Source organism: Acomys russatus, chromosome 6, assembly GCF_903995435.1.
Source record: "Acomys russatus chromosome 6, mAcoRus1.1, whole genome shotgun sequence".
Classification (NCBI taxonomy): domain Eukaryota; kingdom Metazoa; phylum Chordata; class Mammalia; order Rodentia; family Muridae; genus Acomys; species Acomys russatus.
In genome coordinates, this window is record NC_067142.1 from 66,943,012 (window position 1) to 66,965,883 (window position 22,872).

The following is a 22,872-nucleotide window of genomic DNA, read 5'->3' on the forward strand; positions in this document are numbered from 1 at the left end:
AATCTGGAAAGAGGGTGTCAATTGAGAAAATGCTTTCATCAGATTGCCTATAAGCCGTCTAAGGGACATTTTGTTGTTTAATGATTAATGTGGGAGGGCCCATCCTATTGTGGGTAGTGCCACCCCTGGGCACATGGTCCTAGGTTATATAAGAAAGCCGGCTGAGCAATCTATAGCAGGCAAGCCAGTAAGTGGCACTCCTCTGTGGCTTCAGTTCCTGCCTCCAGGTTTCTGTCTTGACCTCCAACCCTGGCTTTGCTCAAGAGACTATAAAGTGGAAGCTGAAATAAACCCCCTCTTCCCCAAGGTGATTTTTTCCTCAATATTTATCACACCTATAGAAGGCAAATTAGGGCAGTACACAATTTCAAAAGCCCACAGAGAATTGAAAACAGTGTCCATATATATCAGCATGGCAACAGCAGGGTTCAACCAAGTATGGGAACCCTCTGATTACCAGGTCTTTCTTGTGTAATCACACAGGTCACAACCCACGAGCCCAACTCTAGGAAAAGTTTCCAAAACAAGCCCAACTACCTCTACTTAGAGGTCTCGAGAGGCTCTTTGTGTGTGTGTGTGTGTGTGTGTGTGTGTGTGTGTGTGTGTGCGCGCGCGCGCGCGCGCACACGCGTGCGCGCACCATCCATTTTGTTTTGTGAGCATTTTTGCTATTGTTACATTCCTTCATTTGGGAAGTGGTACACAGATGCCACTGAGCACTTACAAAGGTCAGAGGACAACTTGCAGGGGCCAATTCTTTCCTTCCACCATGTGGATCCCAGGGATCAAAGAGGTCAGCATGCTTGACAGCAAGTGCCTTTACCTAATGAGTCATTACACCAGCCCCACCTTGGTTTTTTGAGACAATCTCACTGGACTGGAATTCACCAACTAGGCTATACAGCCCGGCTCTTTGGCTACTTTAGTGAGTTCTTAGATCTACCACCCTTCTCTACCCCAATACTTTCCAACTCCCCAACAGTAGATAGGCAAGAAAGGTTATGTCATAGCTCTTTTTAGACTACTTCCTGCTGATTAGGGGCATCGAATTCCTTGGGGCAAGTGCAACCTTCGTAGTCAGAATATCTCCAACCAGCAACAAGCAATCCAGCGACTCAGCAACCCAACAACAGCAAAAGCAGCTACAGGAACCAGCAACAGCAGGGGCAGCAGCACGGGAACAGCAGCCACCGCAGGCCCACTGGGGGCTCTTGAATTTATACCCTCTCAAGAGTCCCCCAAACTCCAAACATAAACTATCTGCAGCTGACAAAAATCACGTCCCTCCTAGAGCACGAGACAAATCATAGTCACAGGCTATGGACAAACTGAAGCAGCCCCATATCCCACACCTGGAATTAAAAAAAATTTTTTTTTCATATAACATAACTGGGTTGGGTTTTTTTTTTTTTTCTTTTTTCTTTCTTTCAGTTTATTTTGATTTTTCGAGACAGAGTTTAACTGTGTAGCCTTGGCTGTCCTGGACTCACTTTGTAGACCAGGCCACAGAGATCCACCTGTCTCTGCCTCCCGAGTGCTAGGATTAAAGGCGTGCACCACACCCTGGCCCCATAACTGGGTTTTTAAAGAAACCAACATTCTCACTACAAAGCTAGGCGTCAAGCCCCAGGGCTCCACCTGTCTCCTTCGCCTCGGCATTGGGATAACAACCATGTCCCACAGTGCCTTTTTAGAAATGTAGGTTCTAGGACTTAAACTCAGATCCTTATAAGTACTTTACTGACTTAGCCACCTTGCCAGCACCTAGAGTTCACTTTTATTCATATCTCAGTCATCCCAGGTAAGGAAGTAGGACCTCTATTAGCCTTCTGCCTAAATTCTTAATTAAATTACTGCAGCTTTTTGGTTTTATGATGGGTGCTTCTCCTGTCTCCTAACCTTATCTTCTCTGGCTCAGCTCAGCTTCCCGGGGTCAAAGGTCAACAACTGTCTTCTCTTCTCACTCTGCTAGCCCAATTCACCTTCAACTGTCTCTTATTCTCACTCTGTTAAACCTCTTGTCTTCTTCTCCCTAGCCCTACTCGCTCTTCTTTCTTCCTCACTGTCGTCTCTGACCATTCTCTTCTGCCAGCTGTATGCCTACTCCCCGTTCCCACACCCAGATCTCAGCCTGCGCTGGCTTTTAATCCTCTCCTGCTCCCAGAATTCCAAGAGGCAACTGACAGTGAAGGGCTTAGGATCCTTTAAAGGGCCAGGCACACAAGATAAATCATACTACAGACTACTGAGGTCTACTGAGGTCTTTTTTTTTTTTTTTTTTTTTTTTTTTTTTCCCTTTTTCTTTTTTTCGAGATAGAGTTTCTCTGTGTAGCCTTGGCTGTCCTGAAGCTCACTCTGTAAATCAGGCTGGCCTCAAACTCAGAGATCAGTCTGCCTCTGCCTCCCTGCTGAGATTAAAGGCGTGTGCCACCACTGCCTGACTTACTGAAGTCTTTTTAAGACAAATTTCTAGGGCTATAGAGAGGGCTAGGAGGGTAAGAGCACATACACTCTTGCATTTGCAAAGGATTCAGCTTCAAGTCCTAGTACCCAACGTGTCAGTTCACAACAGCCTATAACTCCAGTCCCATCTCTGTCCTCTCATCTCTGTGGATCCTAGGCATATGGATTTACAAAAAAAAAAAAAAAAAAAAATCAATAAATATTTTTTTAAAAAAGATAGAGAATTCTTTGGGAGCATGGTATAATTGTTACCGCTATTCTTTCACTATTCATATACTGCATGTAAAAAAGCGTGCTGTGTCTCCCTCTTTGTCTCTCAGTTTATCTAGGATCCATGTAAAGAAGAGGGCTGTAGACTTAGCCTAAAGCTCACCAATAAGAAAAACCTCCATGGGCCTGCTAAGTACCAGATTTTGATGAGTCATAAGGTCCCCACCTACAGTAGTACCTCCCAATCTGCCACCAACCAACACCTCAGGCATGCTAGGACACCCTCCCCCCGAACCCAAGGTCTTTGCCCTGAGTCCAGAGTCTGCATCCTACCTACATATGGCACGGAGAGTACCTGGAGGCCACATGCAAGAGACATTCCTTGGTTTCCAGGTACTGAGAACCATAATCCCTAATTCCTGAGATCACAAGGAGAGCGGGGTCAGCGTGGAGGCTTGGGGAGAGGTGGCCCTCAGCAGATTTTGTGGCCTGCATGTGGCATGCTGCCTAAGAGAAACAGGTAGGTAATTTGTTGGAGGCCGGAGACTGGGGTGGGGGTGGGGGGTCCCATGTAAGGTAGGTAGTCTTGGGAAGAGATTCTGCGGAAGAGAAAGAAGAGAGTCAAGTGTGGTCCAGAGCTGATTATCTTCTTCTCCCTGAGTCAGGAGACCATGACAGCTACTCTACCGCTTGAGATCATGGCCGATGGAGAGGACTATGAACTGAGGAATTGTGTGGTGTGTGGAGACCGAGCCACGGGCTATCATTTTCATGCCATGACCTGTGAAGGCTGCAAGGGCTTTTTCAGGTGAATGCTTCCTCCCCAACAGAAACAACCCCCATAACTCCTATCAGTCAACCTTTAAACACTGGCGTATCTCCAAGTTTATCAGGCTCTCCTACCCTCGCAGCTAAGCTCAACTGCCCTCTGTCTAGCGCCCTTAATCCTGCTGACTACAACACTGTATGAAACTGGTGACTTCATGACAAAGCAGGCTGACCATTTGTCCTAGAGACACAGCCTATTCGTCAGGGGCACTTGCTTAGTACACACTACCTGCAGAGTACCAAGTTAGTACCACATAGGGAGGGTTCCCGAGTGGCCCCGGGTTCCCATGAAAGTGCTCCAAGTACCTCCAAAGACCGTTGGGCCCCTGCTCAGATTAGCCTGTTGTTAAGTCAGTCTCTTAAGCCCTGTCCTTTCAGCTTCCTCTTACACCCACCTGTCTGCTCGCAGCCATCTCAAACCCTGCATGCAGAGCCTGTTTCTCTCTCACAGACGAACAGTGAGCAAAACCATTGGTCCCATCTGTCCATTTGCTGGAAGCTGTGAGGTCAGCAAGGCCCAGAGACGCCACTGTCCAGCCTGCAGGTTACGGAAGTGTCTAAATGCTGGCATGAGGAAAGACAGTGAGTTGAACCCTTTACCATCCCAGGAGTCCATCGCCTGGGCATCTCTGCTTGTTTGCATCCCTAATAGCTCATGGTCCACAGAGCAAGCAGATCAAGCTTTTTGAAATGAATCAGATTAGGCTTCTGTTTTCAAAACTTCTAGTCTCCCTTTTTAAAAATATTTATTTTTAACGTGTATAAGTGTTTGCCTGCACATATATGTCTGTGCACCATGTGTGTGACTGGTACCCACAGAGCCCAGAAGAGGGTGTCGGATCCCCTGGAACTAGAATTACAGATGGCTGTGAGTTGCCATGTGGATTCAGGGAATTTAACCCAAGTCCTTTGAAAGATCAGCCAGTGCCTTTAACCCTGAGCCATTCCTCCAATCTCTCCCCCACGCCAATCTCTTTTAAGGTACATGATTTCATCCTCCTTCCGGCTTTGTCTCTTCATCCCCTTCGGTATGTTCCAGCCACACTGGCTCGGTGCTGTCTCTGAACACACCAAGCATACTCCTTTCTCATTTGCCATCCCTCCACCCGAAATGCCCGTCCCTAGAGAGCCACGTGGCTTGCCTCTTCTCTTGAGTACACAGTACCTGTCATCTCCTGGGTGCTTCTTGGCTATTCGTTGCTGCTTCCTCAATGCCAGGTAACTGTGCTGTGCTTCCCAACAGATGAGGCTGGTCTCCCACAACCTAAGTTGCCTGAGTCAGTCAGCTAAAAAAGTAGAGTCACACTTCAAAATCAAGGCCATCTCCCTCGCTCAGACTCTTGCTTTTCCTTATCGCATTACTTTCCAACGTGGTGCAGTAGAAAGGACACTGTAGAAGCCAAATGACCTTGACCAACCTGTATCCCTTATTTTATGACTCTGTAAGTGTTACGGGAGTCTGTGCTTCTGGAAAAAAAAAAAAAAAAAAAACTATGTGAGTTAGAGTTGCTGTATCCAGCTAGGCCCAGAAGCTTTGAAATGGCAATGCCATGCAAATTCAAAGTGATGCTTTCAGTAGGAAGACCCTTCTGCAATGTTCCCAGGAAGCCAAGCATCTTAGACCCTTCCCACTTCATTCTCCACCCTTCCCTTCTTTCCCATGGTGCAGTTTTGTGCTGCAGTGTATCACAGATAAATGTGAGGTTGGCGGAAGTGTGCAGGGATTCCCCTGCCACCTGGAGACGCTAGGTCAGTGAAGTCCAAGAAAGCCTCAGAAACTCTCCTTTCTTCCTCAGTCCTCCTTTTTTTCCCCCTCCGAGACAGGGTTTCTTTGTGTAGCCTTTGGCTGTCCTGGACTCGCTTTGTAAACCAGGCTGGCCTCAAACTCACAGCGATCTGCCTGCCTCTGCCTCCCGAGTGCTGGGATTACAGGCACACGCCACATTCTCAGCTCTCAGTCCTTCCTTATATGGGGAGATTGAGTAGCCCCAACTCAAAGGCTGGCAGAAAGCTACTCTCTGCCGGTCTCAACAGCTCTCTTGCCTGGCACAGTGATACTGTCAGCAGAAGCTCTGGCACTGCGGCGAGCCAGGCAGGCACAGAGGCGGGCACAGAATGCATCGCTGCAGCTGAGTCAGGAGCAAAAAGAGCTAATCCAGACCCTACTGGGGGCCCACACCCGCCATGTGGGCCCCATGTTTGACCAGCTGGTGCAATTCAAGGTGAGAACTTACATGATTTGGCCTGGGTGCCTGAGGGAGAGGGTTATGTGTCATGCCCTAATAGTATGTGTCTCCAGAACCCCAGAGTGGGCAGGTTCCTTGGCGGATGAGGGGGGTGGCGGGGGGGGGGGGCACAGGACAACGACCCAACCCTTCTCAGATAAGGCTGGTGAGGCCTAAAGGACAGCCGAGGCTGAGGCCTCTCACTCATGCTATAATTCCGCAGCCTCCAGCTTACCTGTTCATCCATCACCGTGCTTTCCCACCTCTGGTCCCCGCATTGCCTCTGCTCACACACTTTGCAGATATCAATACTTTCATGGTGCAGCAGATTATCAAGTTCACCAAGGAGCTGCCCCTCTTCCGGTGAGTAGCACACGGTCTTCCAGGAAGTAAGTGCTTCATAAATCCCACCAATCTCTGATTAAAACCGTGGATCCCTTATCCCTTAGCCTTTCTGAGCACTAGGTCTTACACGTTCAGCTTTTAAGTGTGTCAGTCAGGTCTTTTTGATGTACAGACTTAAATCTAAGGCAACCTTTGTTTCTACCCTAACAGGTCTCTCTCCATGGAGGACCAGATCTCCCTCCTCAAGGGAGCGGCTGTAGAAATACTGCATATCTCACTCAACACCACTTTCTGTCTTGAAACACAGACTTTCTGCTGTGGGCCTCTTTGCTATAAAATGGAAGACGCAGCCCTTGGTGAGATGGTAGAGGAGTACAGGGTATGTATCCTTGTGGTATGAGGCATGGCACAATGACCAGGAGGCTCCTAAGCCTGCCATCTCTCACAGTAGGGTTCCGGCACGAGTTTTTGGAGTCGATCATTCGCTTCCATACAACACTGAAACGACTGCGGCTCCAGGAGTCTGAGTACGTGCTCATGGTTGCCATGGCTCTCTTCTCTCCTGGTGAGACTCGCGCAAAAGTAAAAAAAAAAAAAAAAAAAAAAAAAAAAAAAACCTCTCAGCCCATGTACTCCATCCCTGAACCCCTGGCTTTCAAGCCTATCGATGGGTCTACACCATCCTCAGCCCCTGTGCAATGTGAGGCTCCCCACCTGTGTGCCCTGCTACATTGTCCATCCCAGTCTCTCCTATCTCAGACAGGCCCGGAGTTACCCGGAGGAGAGAGATTGATGAGCTGCAAGAGGCGGTGGCCCTGATTTTGTATAACCACATTCTAGGGCAACAGCCAAGGTTCCAGAGGCGGTAGGTAGGAGGCCGGGGACGCAGGGGAGGAAGGGATGTGAGGAACGCTGGGCTCGGGAGGAGTGCATTGTACTATCGCTTCCTTTGGGAAACCAGGTACTTAGGAATCTAGACCTTCCCTTGGGCCACCCCATCACACACAGCTCCAGTACCCAAATTTCTCGGACTGCTGTTTCATCTTACTTTTCCGAGATTTTTTATTCAGTAGAGATGCAAAGTAGTAGCTCACAGCCTGTGTGTAGTAGCATTCCTGAGATTGGCTTCCATCACCTCACCTCTCCAGCTTTTCCAAAGTGCAAAGCAAAAGCTTCAAGGTCTTGTTCGTTCTTCGTTCTTCCTTTTGGCTCTTTCCTCTGCATTGGGTCAACTCCTGAACTCTTGCAGCCCCACTGCAGTTATGACCATTCATATGGACAAAGCCCGACCCTAGTTCAACAGTCCCGGCACAGAAACTTATACCACTTTTGTTCTGTGCATCCCTTTAGAACTCAATCTAGAAGGCCCCACCTTCAGATTCTATACAGTGGGAGTTTTGGCCAAGCCTAGTAGTTTCTTTACACTTGACCTCAAAGCCCTGGGTTCAGGGAAAACTAGGCACCAAAAACAAAACAAAACAAAACAAAACAAAAACAAAAACAAAAAACAAAAAAAATGGAAAACAGTGTTGTCAGAGGCCCTTCTTGAGGATTTCAGAAAATTTTCAAAATATGCTTTGTGCCATCCATCCAGAGCATGGTTTTCTAGTGTTTTGTCTTAGCCTTTCTGAGGGACAGTTCAGGGGATGAGGACCTCAGGACAAGATTCCCAAGCTGCCTTATCTTCCTGGTAACCCTGCTACTTCCTCCAAAGGTTTCTGTATGCAAAGCTGCTGGGTCTGTTGGCTGAGCTCCGAAGTATAAACAACGCATACTCATACGAAGTCCAGCGCATCCAGGGACTGTCTGCTATGATGCCGCTGCTTGGGGAGATATGCAGCTGAGGCCCAGGCTTGCACCCTTCCCCAGACAGCCGCCCCCCCCACCCCCCGCACGCCCCATACATTGGATTGGAAAGGAGAAATCGCTGGCACCCGAGATGGGAACCAGCAGAAAGGAGCTCAGTGAAGGCAATGAAATGCTGAACAGCAGCTGTCTCTCCATGCAGTCTTCAGTGGGGTATGGAGGGGGTTGTGGGTAGGGGGCAAAGAGTGGGGAGGTGGGGTGACCATAGGGCCAAAGTTGTTCTCTGGAAAGAAGGAAGCCTCAGGGCTAGGAGGTAAAGTTCCTTATGGGAATGGGTGGGCTCATTCTTTACTCTTCTGTGGCCAAAGATTTAGCTCTTTAACCCTACTTTCCCAACCTTGGAGGGCTGAGGAATAGAAAAATGGGGGAGAAATGGGATAGGAAGCTTTTTTCCTGCTCCCTATTTTCATGCAGATGTTTCTGCTCTGAAGAAGGAGCTAATATCTTAATCAAACAAACATAATGAAAAAAGTAGGGTGAGCAGAGCCAGACGTATCCCTTAATCCTCTCTCCTTTAGTCCGGAGCCATAGAGCTTGTGGGAAAGTATAGTGGGCCTGATGGCAGAATTGGGAACCTCAAACTGCTGCCTGCTTGGAAAATGATTGTGAGGCAGGTCCAGTTCTGAGGAGGACATCGTCCTGTCCCCCACTCTGCCCATGGGATCTAGAAGTCATCCAGCAAGGTAGGCTCTGGGGAGGGACCTAGCTAGCCCCTGGCCCTAGGGCATATGACTCAAAGGTTCCAGCTGCCATGGAGGCCGCCTCCAGGACAACCTCAGCCCACAGTAATGTTGAAGCCACAATGGAATCTGTTTCGCCAGTGATTGAGGAAGGCCCCAAGGGCTAGAGTGACCGGCAGGGGGCGCATCTTCTTCTCCAACACAGCACCTACACACCAGTTACTATCCACCAAGCCTGCCAGAGAAACGAGTGTTAGTCAGGACTTGGAGCAAGAAGACCACAGAAGTAGCCTTCCTCCCCACGTATCCTCCCAGTCGCTCACCAATTCTACATGTCACAATAACCCTCACCTCTAAACACCATATCGGCTTGGGGCAGAGTCAGGTGGTAACCAAAGGAGAAGGTTGTATCTTGTAGCCTTGTATTTGCCTCAAACTCCACGCCAACCTGAACCTGAGAAGCAGAGACAAAAACCCAGAGGAGGATCCGTCACCATGAATAGCTGAGGAATTCTGACAGGGCATCAGCAAGCTAGAACGCATGCGCAGACCAGTGTACCACGGGAGCACAGGAAGCCTAATAGGCCAGGAGCCTGGGGAGATTTGAGGAGCCAAGATTCTGGGTGATTTCCTACGCTAGGGGATGAGCTCAGGCATCTTACCTGTTCGTTTGCCTTGTGGTAATAACTCGCATGGGCTCCACCTGACCCAACATTCAACGTAGCTACCCAGTGTACAGCTGAGGGGAAAGTAGAGAGGGAAAAAGACAGTTACCGTAGTAGATACAGGCAAGGAAATCCAGAGAAGCCCGGAGTCCGCTCCTCCTCACCCCTGTTGTACTTGGTCCCGTACCTGAGTACTTCCCAGCCAGAGTCAAGATGGCCCCCTCTTCCCCTGGTCGCCGGTGATAAACTAGCTCGCCTCCTAGCACCAGCCGATGAGTGACGCTCTGCAGGAAGTGAGCAACCATGATCACTGTGGGGAAGCAAGGAGACAGGGGTCAGGTTTACTTTTTTATTGTTGTTGTTTCGTTTTCCGAGATAGGGTTGCTCTGTGTAGACTTGGCTGTCCTAGACTCACTTTGTATACCAGTCTGGCCTCGAACTCACAAAGACCTGCCTGCTACTGCCTCTCGAGCGAGCACTGGGATTAAAGGCGTGTGCTACCACGCCTGGCAGGTTTACGCTTTTAACTGTCCAGTGATCCCCACCCAAGCCTGACCAGAAAATCCCCAAACTGCACTGAAGATGTAACAGCACGATTGACTTTTTAGGGGGGGGGGAGACGCCAAATGGACAGGCAAGAACTCTGTCCCAGTTTCCCACCTGATTCCCCAATCAGGTCTGGATTTCCCAGGGTCAGAGTGGCTGTGTAGTCATCTCCCCGATACTCGCCATCAAACTGCCACGTCAGGAACTTGGCCTGCTGTGTCTGGGTGGGGACAGTAAGAAATAAAGTATCCTTCCCTCTTTTAATGTTCAGCATCGCCACTGCTCCTCCCCCTTCGGTCCCCCAAGGCAGGATACCCATGGAGGAGAAAGAGAAGTGCCTCAGTGGATGGAGGCAGGTCACCTGGAAGACAGCCTTAGCTCGCAGCCTCTCTGCCAACAGAAGCAAGACCTGGGCGTTGAGACTGCCACTGCTGTCCATATCCCCCACCACAGTGGGGAACACCTGTTAAGGAGTGTAGAAAGGGTAGGTAGCATTATTCACCTAAACACGAACAGTAAGGGATTTTTGGTAACACCACACAGTGCCCCCTGGTGGTCGTGAAAGACAAACTCTGGCATCTTTGCACAGGAGTTGCCTACCCTCTTCCATTCAGAAGAGGCACAGAGAACACAGCTGCTGAGCGATCTTCCTGACCTATGTCCATGTGGGGTTTTAGGGAGTTGACTCAAATGTGGCAGAGCCCTCACCTCTGTGGGGCTGAGCTGCCAGTCCCCTGCATAGGCGGCATGGAGGTGATAGCCTGGCAAGCCCAGGGCACTCATATGCACAGTATGAGCCACCTAGGAAAGAAGAGACAATGGAGGACATGATGGCATTGCACTTCTGTAACCCTTGCTTGATCTTTTTCCCATGGGGCTGGGGGTGGGAGGTGGGGGCGGGGAGGGCTTTTACAAAACCTCAAGTATTTCAACTTATCTAGAGGGTCACTGGATTTTAAGCAACAAGTCCCACAGGCGAAGATGGTAAAAGGGAGCCAGCCCATCTTCCCTCATTTGTCCCACATAGCCTGGCTAAGACTGGGGTAAAAGGTGTGAGGAAGAGGATCCCGAGGCAGGCAGGGAGGAGTAGAAAGAAGGGGACAGAGACGGGGCAGCACCTGGAAATGGCTGCTCAGGACCTTGTTGACAACCAGCTTCACACCCTCCATCTGCGCAGGGAATACATCTGAAGGGAGTGAGGAAAAGGGAAGGAACAAGCAGAAGAGATAAGGACCCCTAACCAAAGAGATAAGACTCTCCCTTTCAGTCCCATATGAAGCACTGCAGGCAATGACCTCCTTTCAAATCCTGCAACAGGATGCTCTTCTCTCAACATCTGATCCTTTCTTGGCCGCTGGGTGCTTCGGCTGTGATCTCCCCCTTTCTGTTCCCATCACTGGACATCAGTATTCAAGACCATCCCCTCCTCTACCCCTTCACCCTGAGGCACCCAAATGCTAAGGTCTCACCTTTACACAACCGGTGCAGCTCATCGAAGCTCCCGGGATTGGGCAGCGGTTCCTCTCGACGGGGGCTCCGGCGGGGGAAAGTCCCCATTGGTGCCAGGCCCAGGGTGTTCCCCATTTTAGTCCAGAGGACAGGGAGGGGTCGGGTTTAGCCTGGGGACACAATTTATTGCTCCCTCTATCCCCCACGGGCTCCACGCCCCATCATCAGGCTCCCCGGTTTCAGAAACTTCCATATGGTTCAACACTAGACCTGCAATAAAGAACAGTAGGGAGAGAGAACATCGATTGGAAAACTGAACCCCATTGCTGATCCCTCACCCCCACCTGTCACCCCTGTCCGCTCTCCCACTATCTAATTTTAACCACGATCACAGGCTTCAGTTAACTTCCTAGTTTCTCTGTTCATCATTCCCACGTCCCAAGCTTCTGCCCACAACGGAACACGAGCCCTTACCATCTCAGACCATCCTGTTGCCCCTTTCCCCTAAGCACACCCCGGTCATCTTGATGGGGCAGCCATCTTGAGTAATGGCAGAACTACAGCTTCACCCTGTATTCCCAACACGGTCGTAGGCGCCATCTTGGAAATGGGCAAAGGAAGCACTCAAAGACCCAACCCACTCAATGATGAAAAAAGCCTCCTCAATTTCCCTAGTGACCAATGAGAGAGGAGGAAGCAGAAGAGTGGCAGGCGTGACGGCCCCAGAGTTTCAGTACAGCGCTGCAGTGGCCAGTGGGAATCTGTGGGTGGCGTTTTAGACTTGAGTCGGAGGCCACGTTACTAAGACCGTCCAGCCTCTTCAAGGTCAAGACACTAGAGGGAGCATTTTGTCGCTTGGACCACTGGAGCTCCTTAAACTGGACGTGAGAAAAGTGAAACTATAGTTTGAGTTTGGAGACATATTTTATGAAAACAAAGAAACAAACAAACTTGAGATTGAGAAGACGTAGTACTGGTTAGTACTTCTTTGCAGAAAAGACAAAATCTAGAAATACAGTGCCCTCTCCGACCCCTCCTCCCTCCAGGGCCAGGGCTGAGCTAGTGTGACACCAGAGCTACCCCACAAGAGGACAACTGGAAATGGTCTTTGGCTGCACCCTCCCTCACTGGTCTCCACACTTCCACCCCCATCTCGCTCAGTACTAATCCAGTGTACACAGGGCAAGCTTTGGGGGCAAAGGGGTGAAGGATAGGAAAGTTTTCAGCAGCTGCATAGCTGATTCCACTGAGCTCTGCGTCTAGGGAATGGACCTCTGTCCTCTAGGGCCAGGACCTAACTGATAAGGTGTTCAAATGACCAGGCACCTTTGACCTTTATGTGGGCAGAGATAGCCTCTTAACTACTAAGGCTGGGAGCAGGAGGGCAGAGGCTACTTTTCTGAATTTGTTGTTTTGGGGGTAGAGGACTTCTGGATGAGATACCAATGTTTTGGACATTTATTTCATGATTATTTTAGAAGAATTCCACTCACGAAACCTTTCCCATGCAATAATTCCATCGCATTTTCTCTGTGTGTCTTTGTAAGTCTGTGAGGGGTGTGTGTTCTGTACTCTCATGGCCCCCTTCCTGTCTTATTACACATTAACTCAGAAAGGGACAGAGTCAGTTGTACCTGTTGCAAATTGTAATTCCTACTGTAACCCCCATTCATACCATCTCCTATTTCAACTCTTCTTTTCTTTTCTTCTCTTCTCTTCTCTCTCTGTCTCTGTCTCTGTCTGTCTGTCTGTCTCTCTCTCTGTTTCTCTCTCTCTCTCTTTTCTTAAGACAGGGTCTCTCTAATGCAGCCCTGGAACTTACTATATAGATCAGACTGGCCTCAAATTCACAGAGACCAATCTGCCTCTGCCTCCCCAGCACTGGGATTAAAAGGGTGTACCACCATGCCTAGATCCTCTCTCCTTTCTCTTGTTCCCAAATACCTCCCTGCCAAATTGCTATGAAGGGGGTGTAGGGTTGAGGAAATGAAGTCTGTCCGTGATGAGATAAAGAGGACAGGGGCTAAGGGCTTCATGTCAGAGCTTTTCAGAGAAATAACTTAGAATCCTAATTGCCGACTATGGATAAACCCATCATCAACCTCAGCCCTCGATTCCAAAAGAATAATTCATAAGCACAGCGTGGCCTTCACTAGGGTTTCTACCTGGCCTCTTATTCTAACAGCAGAAGTCCCTTTGGCTTGTCCTTTTGTCCTTCTTTCCAACTTGTTTACTCCAGCTTGATCTCTGCCCTCTGGCCTGGGCACTCTCTGTGTCACCTGACGGGGTGGGGATGTGGATGTGTATATATCCCCCTACCTCCAGAAGAGGCCAGGGGTAGACGTCGAGGACAGAGACACTGACCAGGTATGACGAAGGCGCAAGAGATGTGGGCCACACGTAGAGAGACTGGGGCTGTCAGTGTAGAAAGGAAAGGGATCAGGTTAGAGTGAACGTCCAGGCAGAGGGGTTCCTGGAAGGAGCTAAAACCCGTTTGACCTCTATGTCCTTTCCTAGCTGCTGCTCCGAGGCTGCACTTCCACTGTGACCGTCATGAAGCTGCTTGCATTGGCTGTGCTGCTTGTCACCATCTGTAGCCTCGAAGGTGAGTTTGTGAAATGGAGAAGAGAAACCAAAGGAAAGAAGGCGCTGGGGTTCTTGGCTACCCAACTCTCCTGGCTTTCTGTAACCAAATGTGAGAACCAGAAGCCTCCAGAGGAAGAGCATTCTCTTTCTAAAGTCTGAAAAACAAACAAACCAAAACCCAGCAGGACACCAATTTGGGGAAGGGGCTGAAAGCTGGCGTGGGTCCTTGTGGGGGTTGTGAGGGGAGACAGGGGTCCATTGCTGGGGATCCAGATGAGAAGGGTGTGGTGTGTGTTTGTGTAGGGGCTTTGGTTCGGAGACAGGCAGAGGAGCCGGGTGTACAGTCACTGGTCACCAGGTATTTTCAGACCGTCACTGACTATGGCAAGGATTTGATGGAGAAGGCGAAGAGCTCGGAGATTCAGACCCAAGCCAAGTGAGTCTGTGGGAGAGGGCTCAAGGGGCTTCAGAACTGCCCAGAGGTGAAACCGGGGATTCATGGGAATCGCAGGGGTGGTGTTAGGGAAGATTAGGCTTAAACTGGGGAGAAAAATCCCTGCCTCACCCCCACACAGCCACTGTATTCCTCAAATAGATGGGGGCAGCAGGAAGTGGACCTTGGACTCCAAAAGCCTGAGCCTCTCTGCAGGGGACCTATCTGCTCCATCTCTTGATATACCAGGGTACACCCAGCATGTAGCATTTGGGGACTCGGGTCAGTCTGCTCTGACCTTCACCACCAAGAAAGTCCCTATCAGTGACTAGGGCCCTTCACATCAACCTCTGGTCTTTCCTGTCTCCAGGGCTTACTTTGAGAAGACGCAGGAGCAGCTGGCACCCCTGGTCAGGCAAGCTGGAGCTGATCTGATGAGCTTCTTCAGCAGTTTAATAAACCTTCCAGCTCCTGCTGCTGGTGCTAAGTGAGGTGTGGGGACTAGCCTTCCCACCCCAGCTGCCCCACTGGGGCAGCCCCTCTTCCCACCTTCTGCCGGATTTCTCCAATAAATGCGGAAGGAGTCAAACTGTGTGCCTCATGTCTTTGGGTGACTGGGAGAAGTAGCAGAGTGGGGGAGGGGGAGAGAAATGAAAAGAGTTTTGCTTGGGTTAACAAAGAACTGAAGGCAGTGGTGGCACACGCCTTTAATCTCAGCTCTCAGGAGGCAGAGGCAGGAGGATCACTGAGTTCGAGGCCAGCCTAGTCTACAAAGCGAGTCCAGGACAGCCAAGGCTACACAGAGAAACCCAGTCTAAAAGAAAGAAAGAAAGAAAGAGAAAAAAGACTGAAGAAGCAAGCACTGGACATAGACTTTGATAGACTAGTGCCTATGATTTGTCTCCAAGCCCGAGGAATGCCCCACATGGATGGCTCTGGAGTGTCACTGAGAGACATGGACCTAAGAAAGGAATCACTCTCAGACAAAAATCCCTTGACTTTAGGTCATAGGAAACAAGAGTAATCCTCAGAATTTCTTCTTAGCCTTTCCATGAAAAGATGGTGGGTTTATTGTTGGTTTCTGTTTTGTTTTGTTTTAAAATGAGCCCAACACTTGACTCAAGTCCCTGTCTTTCCTTCTGAGTCTGGGGAAAACCATGTTTCCTCTATATCCCAATAAAAAAAGATTAGTCAACTCTTTTCTCTCAAAATGCTTGTTTCTTCACTCAAAGTCTCTAATTAAATATTGTGTGGTGGTGCACGCCTCTAATCCCAGCACTCAGGAAGCAGAAGCAGGTGGATCTTTGTAGATTTAAGGCCAACCTGGTCTACAGAGTGAGTTACAGGATAGCCCGGGTTGTTAACACAGAGAAACCCTGTCTTGGGGTGGGCGTGGGGAAGAAGTGCTTGTTTGCCTGACAACCTACATTCAGTACTGGGGACCCACATGTGCACTGCACTAAATAGAAGTAATAAAAGATTAGGGGGGAGCCCTCTGATTTGGGGCTGGCAAAGTGGCTCAGTGGGTTAAAAAAAAAATGCTTGCAGCACACGCCTGACGGAATTCAGTTTCTGGAATCCATGTTGGTGCCCAATGACCACGTATGCGGTATCTTCACTACCCACCCCTTGTAAGAATAAATAAATAAAATTTAAAATCTCTGACTTGGCTGTGAATGGTGGCATATGCTTATAATCTCATCACTCAGGAGGCTGAGACGAGAGGATCTCTTGAGCCCAGGAACTCCAGTGTATAATGAGACCCTATTGTAGGCGTATTTTTTAAAATCTATTTTTATTTTGGTTTCTTTCATCTCTTTCTCCCTTCTCCACCCCAACCCCTTCCAACACCCTAACACCAGGTAGGAGAAAAAGAAGGTTAGTGGGGAGAAGGGGCGTAGTTTTCTTTGGCTACCTCCTGCTCTTTAGGGTCTTAGGGTTCTTTGGGGCTGTAGCAATCTCCGTTTCAGGGGATCTCTGACGTCTTGTCACACTACATCAACAGCAACCAGGAGCAGCAGGGGGAAGCGCCAGCACCAGCAGCCTTCTTCTTTCTTGGAGGCTCCCGCCCCCATCCCCCCACCCGCTCCCCCATCCCCCCACCTGCTCCCCCATCTCTCGTCCTGTCGGGCATTTAATCGAAGGAGCAAAGACCACGCCCACACACAAGGCAGGTCACAGCTGACAAACATCACATGCTTTCTCAGGAGGCAGTTTTCAGCTGTGGACAAACTGGAGCAGCCCCGATATCCCACACCTGGGATTAAAACAACAAATCATGTTTACATATAAGCCAAAACTTTCACAACACCCTACCAAAAAAGGAAGGAAGGAGGGAGAGAGGGAAAGAACTACATTGCCAGAGCTACATTGCCAGTCAGCCAACTCCCCCCACCCGGTAGCACCTAGATATCACCTCCCCCATAGACTGGAAATGGCTCCAATTTCTTCCCTGTGTTGAGTGGCTTCTGCAGTCTGACGTTCAAGACCTTCCCCCATCCCTAATCACAACCCCTGCTCCTTTTCATTCAGTATTTCTGCTTCTCCCTGGGTCCCCCGAAACACACCTGTCATTGTAGCTGCTCAGGGGGCTGAAGCAAGAGGATCTCAATTTCAAGGCCTCTTTGTGCTACCAAGCAAGCTCAGACCAGCCTGGAAAGCTTAGGGAGACTTTGTCTCAAAAAGAAAAGGATCCCAGCACTTGGGAGACAGAGGTAGGTAGATGTCAGTGAGTTCAAGTCCAGCCTGATCTACATAGTGAGTTTCAGAACAGCCAGAGCTATAAAATAGAGAGACTTTGTCTCAAAACAAAACAAGCAAAAACAAAAAACAAAAAGAAGGGCCGGAGAGATGGCTCAGAGGTTAAGAGCACTGGTTATTCTTCCAAAGGTCCTGAGTTCAATTCCCAGCAACCACATGGTGCCTCACAACCATCCATAATGAGATCTGGTGCCCTATTCTGACCTGCTGGCTCACATGCAGGCCAAATATTGTGTAATAAATAAATAAATATTTTAAAAACCAAACAAAGAAAAGAAAACAAAACAAAACATAAAGGCTAAGGATATAGCTAACAGCTGAGTGTAGTCCCAGGCCCAATTCCCAGCATTTGACCAACCAATGTAAAAACAAAAACAAATTAAAAACAACTTTTTGCTTATGTAGAATACTATATAGAGCCAAGAAAGTCCAGTGTCTCTACTTTCAAGGTGACCTCAGACAAGTTATTATTTCAAAGAGCCTGAATTTCGTATACAGGTTTGTAAACAGATAAAATGATACAATGGGAAAACACTGAAAATATAAACCACTACACAGGCTAAAGGTGTCCAGCACAGGGGATTGCAGGGGTAAGCTCAGACACACTGGACCTTTCCGGAAGAAGTGCAGGCAGGGTCAGAGTCAGCTCGCTGCACCTAACGAGGCTTAGCTATTTCCAAGCAGAGCTTCCTAGAGTCTCTGGGAAAGGACAGGTACTGGGCAGGTGATTCCTTGACTGCCTACCTTGTGGGAAATGATCTCCCGTTCGGACCCAATTTGTTCTTGTTGGCCTAAGCTACCTCTACCTCTATCAGGGTTCCTCTAAGGTCCTTCTTGCTCCCAAGTGCCCCCTAGAAATTCATTGTCCTCAGAAAGTCTTTCACTAGGAGGGTCACATGATCCCTCTCGTCACATTGCTTCTGCATGTTTAGCTTTTGAGCTACTCTAACTCAAACATGCACACGCTGGACTGATACTATATAAATTGGTGAGTATTTTGGGTTAGACATGGAGGCTTCTCCACAAACCAATCATGAGTCACTTTTCTGACACAAAAAGCCACATTGGGTTACAGAAGTTAACTTCTTAGGTTCTAATGAACCTAACACAGAGTGAGAGTGTGAAGGCTCCCTTCTCCAGCCCCGCTCAGAGCACCAAGGGACCGAAGGTCTCATCTCTTTGTTGTTGTTGGTTTGGGGTTTTTTGTTTTTTCAAGACAGGGTTTCTCTGTGTAACAGCCCTAGCTGTCCTGGACTCGCTTTGTAGACCAAGCTGGCCTCGAACTCACAGTGCTCCGCCTGCCTCTGCTGGGATTAAAGGCGTGCGCCACCCTGCTGGGCTAATCTCTAATCTGGATATCAGCATTGATGCCCCAAGTGAACAAAGTAGCCCCAAGGTGAGCTGAATTTGTTTCACTCAAAACTCTCCCCTCAGCATCCAGCCTAAAGCTTGGTACAAGCTGAGCCAATATGTGATAAATGACAAAGCGAGTCGAGTCAGATCTGTGGCAGCTTTATTGGGAGGCAATCCCTTTTCATTGGCTAGCAAGAGTTGGGGAACGGGGAAGGAAAGGGAGGTGAAGCAAAAGGAGACGTAAGGAAATATACATCAGTGAGGAACTGCCAGTGTACGTTAGAGCCTAGCGTCATTGGGAGTAAGGTCAGCTGGCATTCAAAGCACAGAGGTTAGCACAGTGAGGTCAACCACAAGGGCTGGAGGGAAGGAATGCACCCCAGGTCATCTGCGGTAAGGCTACTGGGACGGTTTCTCGTGCTTCAGAGTCTCATACGTCTCTTGGTTCCGGGTGCTCAGGCCCTGCAGGAGAAGTCAAGCGACCATCAGGAGCTTGAGCTCATCCCAGGGCCCCCCTCCACCTCATAGACTCCATCCCAATCCAGGTCTTTCTCAAGCCCAGCCTCTTCTCCGGGAGGTAAGGAAAAAGAGGTCCACTCACCGTGTAGACAGCATCTGATTTCTGCAGGTGGAAGGAGCAAGGCATTAGAGACCTCCACACCTTCTTCCTCTACACCCTCATATTCTCTCTCACCCAAGGAGGATCTGGGTCAAGGTCAATGTTAGCTGCCCTAGGCTGGGCACACTCACAGGGGTGTTTATTCACCCACATGACTACAAACACACTTCAGTACAACCCGCAACCCTCTCATATATTGTCACTGCTACTTGATTCTTTCATGTCTGCTCATGGTTTTTTGTTTTGTTTTGTTTTGTTTGTTTGCAGCTCAACTAGATGTCAGGATGCTATCCATCCTGAGGTAAGGGACAGGATGCAGATTAACTCCCAAGACACATAACCTCCCAGAGACCTCAGCCCTCAAAAAGGTTGAGAGCCTGAAAAGAAATGTGGACAGGTAGGTGTGGGTGACTCCATACCTCATAGCTGGCTATAGCTGCCTTTCGGACCTGGATCTGGAGTGAGGGAAAGGCGATCAGTAAAGGAGAAGTTGGAGGCCCGCCTCCTCTCCCTCTGAACCATGGAGAGCCCCTTGGGTTACCCTTCCTGCCACCCTCCCACCCCATCCCATGCTGCCTTACCTTGAGTCGACAGTAGAGCAGGGTGAGAACAATACCGTACAAAAACAAGATGGCGTCCAGGATGTAGCAGAGCTGGGGCTCTCCCAGGGCAGCTGAGGGGACACAGGGTACGCATGGGACTCGGTGTATGGGGAAGGGGAGCGCTGATGCTCAGAGGAAGGGAAAGGGGATCGAGGAGGTAGGCCAGGGCCTGCCTGGTGGGGGTCCCTCTATGGGGAGAAACTCAGTCCCTCTCTAGGCTCTTGGCTCCCCTCTTACCCCACAGAGCCACGGTAGGGGGCGGACAGGAAGCATGGGCTGTTCTGGAGTGCTAGGACTGCAGACTTCCTTCTCAGCCCCTATGCCTCCCTTTTTCATATTGTGGTCCCTCAGGCATCACTGAGCACTTAGTCTCTCTCAAAGAGTGGTCAGAGTTTACTGAGCTGTGATAAAACAACAACAACCAAAAAAAAAAAAAAACCCAAAAAACAAAACAAAACCAAAAACCTCAGCCCAGAGGGGGAGGGGAGAGAGAAATAGTGGCAAATTTCAGCAAAGAAACCACAAGAGTATGTCTCTGCTAAGTCCTGTGACCTGTGGCTCAGGGCTGGACAGGAAGGATATGAGCTGGGGACGGGAGGGAAGGCAATTACTCTATTATTGGTCATTTTCTTCCCAGCCTCGATGCTTTTTGTCTCACAGGGTACTTTAACCATACCCCCAAAATAAGCAAAGCCCGAAGTGACTGCTTTTTGAGGCTCTGTAAATGCCATGCACTCTGCACGTGAAGCTGGACGGTGACCACAGTTCAAAGGAAGGACCACAAACCAAGTCTAAAACAGGGATCCTACGATGGCTACTCTGCCCTGTTAACCATGCTAAGCTTTTAAGAGGGGAAATTTGTGAGAGGAAAAGAAAAAAAAAAAAATCACACAGGAGCTAAAAGCGGTGGGTCATACAATCCCAGGAGTTGGGAGGCTGAGGAAGTAGCACTGCCGTGTGTTTGAGGTCAGCCCGAGCTACATAGCAAGTTCCAGACCAGCCTAGAATATAGAATGAGATCCTGCCCAAAAACAGAAGCACTGGGCGGCGGCGGCGGTGGTGGTGGTGGTGGTGGTGGCGGCGGCATGTGCCTTTAATTCCAGCACTTTTGAGCAGAGGCAGGTGGATCTCTGAATTTGAGGCCAGCCTGGTCTACAGATGGAGTTCCAGGATACCCAGAGCTACACAGAGAAATCCCATGGGGGGGGGGGGGCGCTAGGTAAGGGGACAACAGTGGGACATGAACAACAAATACCCAAGAAACCAAAAACCAAGAAACCAAACCCCAAAAAACAAAAGGCACAGGAACTGAAGGGACATGGAAGCCGCACACAATCTCACGAGACTGAGGCAGGAAGACTGTGAATGATGATGCTAGCCTGGGCTACAAATGATATCCTGCCTCAAATGACCGACCACACAGGGCCTGGGCTCTGGAGATCACCCCCACCTTGATCAGGAGCAACGGGGTGAACGTTAGCCTGCTGCTGGGACCTGCACATCTTCGCCTTTCCCCGCTGATGCACTAATCTCTAGCACTGAGCACTTCATGCCGCCTCTCCTATCTGGTGACAAAAATGGCGTGGCCGTGTTCACTTCCACACAAGACTGGTACTTTTTATTCTACAGAACTGACACGATGTTGCATAAATCTCAAAACTACCCTGTGAAGAAAACAGCAACATCACCATTTTACTGATGACGAAACCCAGGCGCTCAGAAAAGCTAAGAAACATACAGGGCCCGAGTTAAGCAACATGATTGGAACTCAAATCCAGGTTTCCTCCTTCCAAAGCCTGTGCTTTCCTCTGTGTCGTCCCCCCTTCCACCCCCCACCCATCCCCTCCAGTCATCCTGTGTCCCTGACTTTAACCACACTCCTGTAAAAGCCAGCTGTCAAGCAGTGCTCTTCAAAACCCCCAGCTCCTCAGCATGGTGGCACAGGCCTATTAAATCCAACACTTGGGAGGTGGAGGCAGGAGGGTCAAGGTTAGCCTTAGCTAAATAGGGAGTTTCCAGGCTAATGAGCTACATAATACCCTGTCCCCCACAAAACAAGACCAACATCCCGCACTGATATTCTCCCAGAATATAGACAGAGCACACAGTAAGCAAATGCTTTGGGGAGTTCTTAGGCAGACTGGAACCTCAGAGCAGCTGCATCTTGCTGCTCTTGCTTTTATTTCTCAGCTTATGGTTGAGACTACAGGACTCGGCACTCTGTTGCCTCCTGTTATCAGCTGACAGAATGGAGTGGCCCTGGCCATCCACAGACTTGGTATTTTATGTCTTCCTCCCAAGCTCACACGGCCCTGGCCTATCTAGAAGGTCTTATGTATAACTAGCTAGAGATCAGCTCCTGACAGAGACCAAGAGCATTGCTGATCAAGAGACAGAGCTTTCCTAAACCAGCCCTTCCATCTCTACAGTCCCTAGACCTGACAACCTCACCCTTCGTCCTGGTCCTGCAGTCAGTGTGGAAGGTAAGAAAGGGACAATGAAGATGGAAATGATGGTTAGTACCTAGGATGGGACCCGACTTCGGAATCTGCCTCGGCCCCGTGCCCACCCGCCCAGCACCAGCCTTCTTCCTTCCGTCCGTCCCCGATTCGGTCCCTAGACTCCCATTCAAGCCCAGCTAGCGGCCCTCACCGAGCCCGTTCACCTACCTGCTTGTTCGACCAAAAGGAGCAAGAGCAAGGCCACGGCTGGAATCATCTTGGGCGGGGGCCGCGGGGCTGGAAGCCTGGGGACCACACGCTCTGTCAGAACTGCGCAGCTGTGGCCACGAACAGCTCCCTGACCACAGTCCCCCCTTCCTGCCACGCCTTCCCCCACACTCTGGCCCCTTCCCCTTCCTGCACTACAGACCAGGCAGCTCCCGGAAGGGCCAACTAGGGGAGCTGGACGATCCAGCCTCCGCCGCAGCCCTTTAAGGGACCAACCTAACCTACAGGGTGGGCAGACCTTCATGCTCGCGTGTCTCCGCCATGCTTAACACCCCACCCCGCACCCGCCACTCAGACCTTCGTATGTACGCAGCAAACTGCTCCGTGAGACTCCCTTAGTCCCCACCGCAGCCTTTACCTTCCTACCTGGAACTTTATATACGCAGCCTTCACTTGAGTTTACCAGTTTTATAGATACCAGGAGGGTCTGGGCAGGAGGAACTGAGGGGAAAGGGGAAATGGGGAATGGAGAAGTGGAAAGGGCGAGAGTCAGAGAGGGGGTGGAGATCAGCT

General features: G+C 49.8%; 4 protein-coding genes across 7 annotated transcripts; 2 read left to right on the plus strand and 2 right to left on the minus strand.

Annotated features, from left to right (window-relative positions):
• The first annotated feature begins 3,344 nt into the window (after positions 1-3,344).
• Nr1i3 (nuclear receptor subfamily 1 group I member 3) lies at positions 3,345-7,940 on the plus strand. 3 transcript variants are annotated; one of them, XM_051147831.1, is made up of 8 exons: positions 3,345-3,481; positions 3,953-4,083; positions 5,554-5,723; positions 5,950-6,089; positions 6,282-6,427; positions 6,520-6,636; positions 6,831-6,936; positions 7,786-7,940. In XM_051147831.1, exons 1-8 carry the CDS (start codon positions 3,345-3,347, stop codon positions 7,913-7,915), a joined length of 1,077 nt encoding a protein of 358 aa, XP_051003788.1. In that variant the 3' UTR covers positions 7,916-7,940. The 3 variants fall into 3 exon arrangements, with proteins under 3 accessions (XP_051003788.1, XP_051003789.1, XP_051003787.1); XM_051147832.1 differs by having other exon boundaries at positions 6,523-6,636; XM_051147830.1 differs by lacking the exon at positions 7,786-7,940 and having other exon boundaries at positions 6,831-6,969.
• A 490-nt stretch (positions 7,941-8,430) lies between these two features.
• On the minus strand, positions 8,431-11,904 carry Tomm40l (translocase of outer mitochondrial membrane 40 like). The gene is made up of 10 exons (XM_051147833.1): positions 11,752-11,904; positions 11,298-11,547; positions 10,947-11,014; positions 10,537-10,629; positions 10,190-10,291; positions 9,943-10,048; positions 9,470-9,592; positions 9,280-9,356; positions 8,969-9,071; positions 8,431-8,852 (listed from the first exon to the last, which is right to left on the minus strand). The coding sequence occupies exons 2-10, from the start codon at positions 11,410-11,412 to the stop codon at positions 8,713-8,715; spliced, it is 927 nt and encodes a 308-aa protein (XP_051003790.1). The 5' UTR covers positions 11,413-11,547; positions 11,752-11,904; the 3' UTR covers positions 8,431-8,712.
• A 1,666-nt stretch (positions 11,905-13,570) lies between these two features.
• On the plus strand, positions 13,571-14,885 carry Apoa2 (apolipoprotein A2). The gene is made up of 4 exons (XM_051148263.1): positions 13,571-13,644; positions 13,795-13,882; positions 14,167-14,299; positions 14,667-14,885. The coding sequence occupies exons 2-4, from the start codon at positions 13,831-13,833 to the stop codon at positions 14,785-14,787; spliced, it is 306 nt and encodes a 101-aa protein (XP_051004220.1). The 5' UTR covers positions 13,571-13,644; positions 13,795-13,830; the 3' UTR covers positions 14,788-14,885.
• Positions 14,886-18,547: 3,662 nt separating this feature from the next.
• Fcer1g (Fc epsilon receptor Ig) lies at positions 18,548-22,757 on the minus strand. 2 transcript variants are annotated; one of them, XM_051147839.1, is made up of 6 exons: positions 22,726-22,757; positions 22,300-22,376; positions 19,610-19,701; positions 19,448-19,483; positions 19,011-19,031; positions 18,548-18,871 (listed from the first exon to the last, which is right to left on the minus strand). In XM_051147839.1, the coding sequence occupies exons 2-6, from the start codon at positions 22,346-22,348 to the stop codon at positions 18,809-18,811; spliced, it is 261 nt and encodes an 86-aa protein (XP_051003796.1). In that variant the 5' UTR covers positions 22,349-22,376; positions 22,726-22,757; the 3' UTR covers positions 18,548-18,808. The 2 variants fall into 2 exon arrangements, with proteins under 2 accessions (XP_051003796.1, XP_051003797.1); XM_051147840.1 differs by having other exon boundaries at positions 22,718-22,744.
• Positions 22,758-22,872: the final 115 nt, after the last annotated feature.

What these genes read in the sequence shown, in the direction of transcription:
- Nr1i3 (XM_051147831.1), top strand. Translation starts at nt 3,345, where the DNA reads ATGACAGCTACTCTACCGCTTGAGATCATGGCCGATGGAGAGGACTAT. An exon ending in GGCTGCAAGGGCTTTTTCAG is followed by an intron (nt 3,482 to 3,952) that starts GTGAATGCTTCC and finishes TCTCTCTCACAG; the next exon opens with ACGAACAGTGAGCAAAACCA. An exon ending in TGCTGGCATGAGGAAAGACA is followed by an intron (nt 4,084 to 5,553) that starts GTGAGTTGAACC and finishes TGCCTGGCACAG; the next exon opens with TGATACTGTCAGCAGAAGCT.
- Tomm40l (XM_051147833.1), bottom strand. Translation starts at nt 11,412, where the DNA reads ATGGGGAACACCCTGGGCCTGGCACCAATGGGGACTTTCCCCCGCCGG. An exon ending in GCTGCACCGGTTGTGTAAAG is followed by an intron (nt 11,015 to 11,297) that starts GTGAGACCTTAG and finishes CACTCCCTTCAG; the next exon opens with ATGTATTCCCTGCGCAGATG. An exon ending in GAGCTAAGGCTGTCTTCCAG is followed by an intron (nt 10,049 to 10,189) that starts GTGACCTGCCTC and finishes GTCCCCACCCAG; the next exon opens with ACACAGCAGGCCAAGTTCCT.
- Apoa2 (XM_051148263.1), top strand. Translation starts at nt 13,831, where the DNA reads ATGAAGCTGCTTGCATTGGCTGTGCTGCTTGTCACCATCTGTAGCCTC. An exon ending in CACCATCTGTAGCCTCGAAG is followed by an intron (nt 13,883 to 14,166) that starts GTGAGTTTGTGA and finishes GTGTTTGTGTAG; the next exon opens with GGGCTTTGGTTCGGAGACAG. An exon ending in GAGATTCAGACCCAAGCCAA is followed by an intron (nt 14,300 to 14,666) that starts GTGAGTCTGTGG and finishes TCCTGTCTCCAG; the next exon opens with GGCTTACTTTGAGAAGACGC.
- Fcer1g (XM_051147839.1), bottom strand. Translation starts at nt 22,348, where the DNA reads ATGATTCCAGCCGTGGCCTTGCTCTTGCTCCTTTTGGTCGAACAAGCA. An exon ending in TGCTCTACTGTCGACTCAAG is followed by an intron (nt 19,484 to 19,609) that starts GTAAGGCAGCAT and finishes CCCTCACTCCAG; the next exon opens with ATCCAGGTCCGAAAGGCAGC. An exon ending in CAGCTATAGCCAGCTATGAG is followed by an intron (nt 19,032 to 19,447) that starts GTATGGAGTCAC and finishes TTCCACCTGCAG; the next exon opens with AAATCAGATGCTGTCTACAC.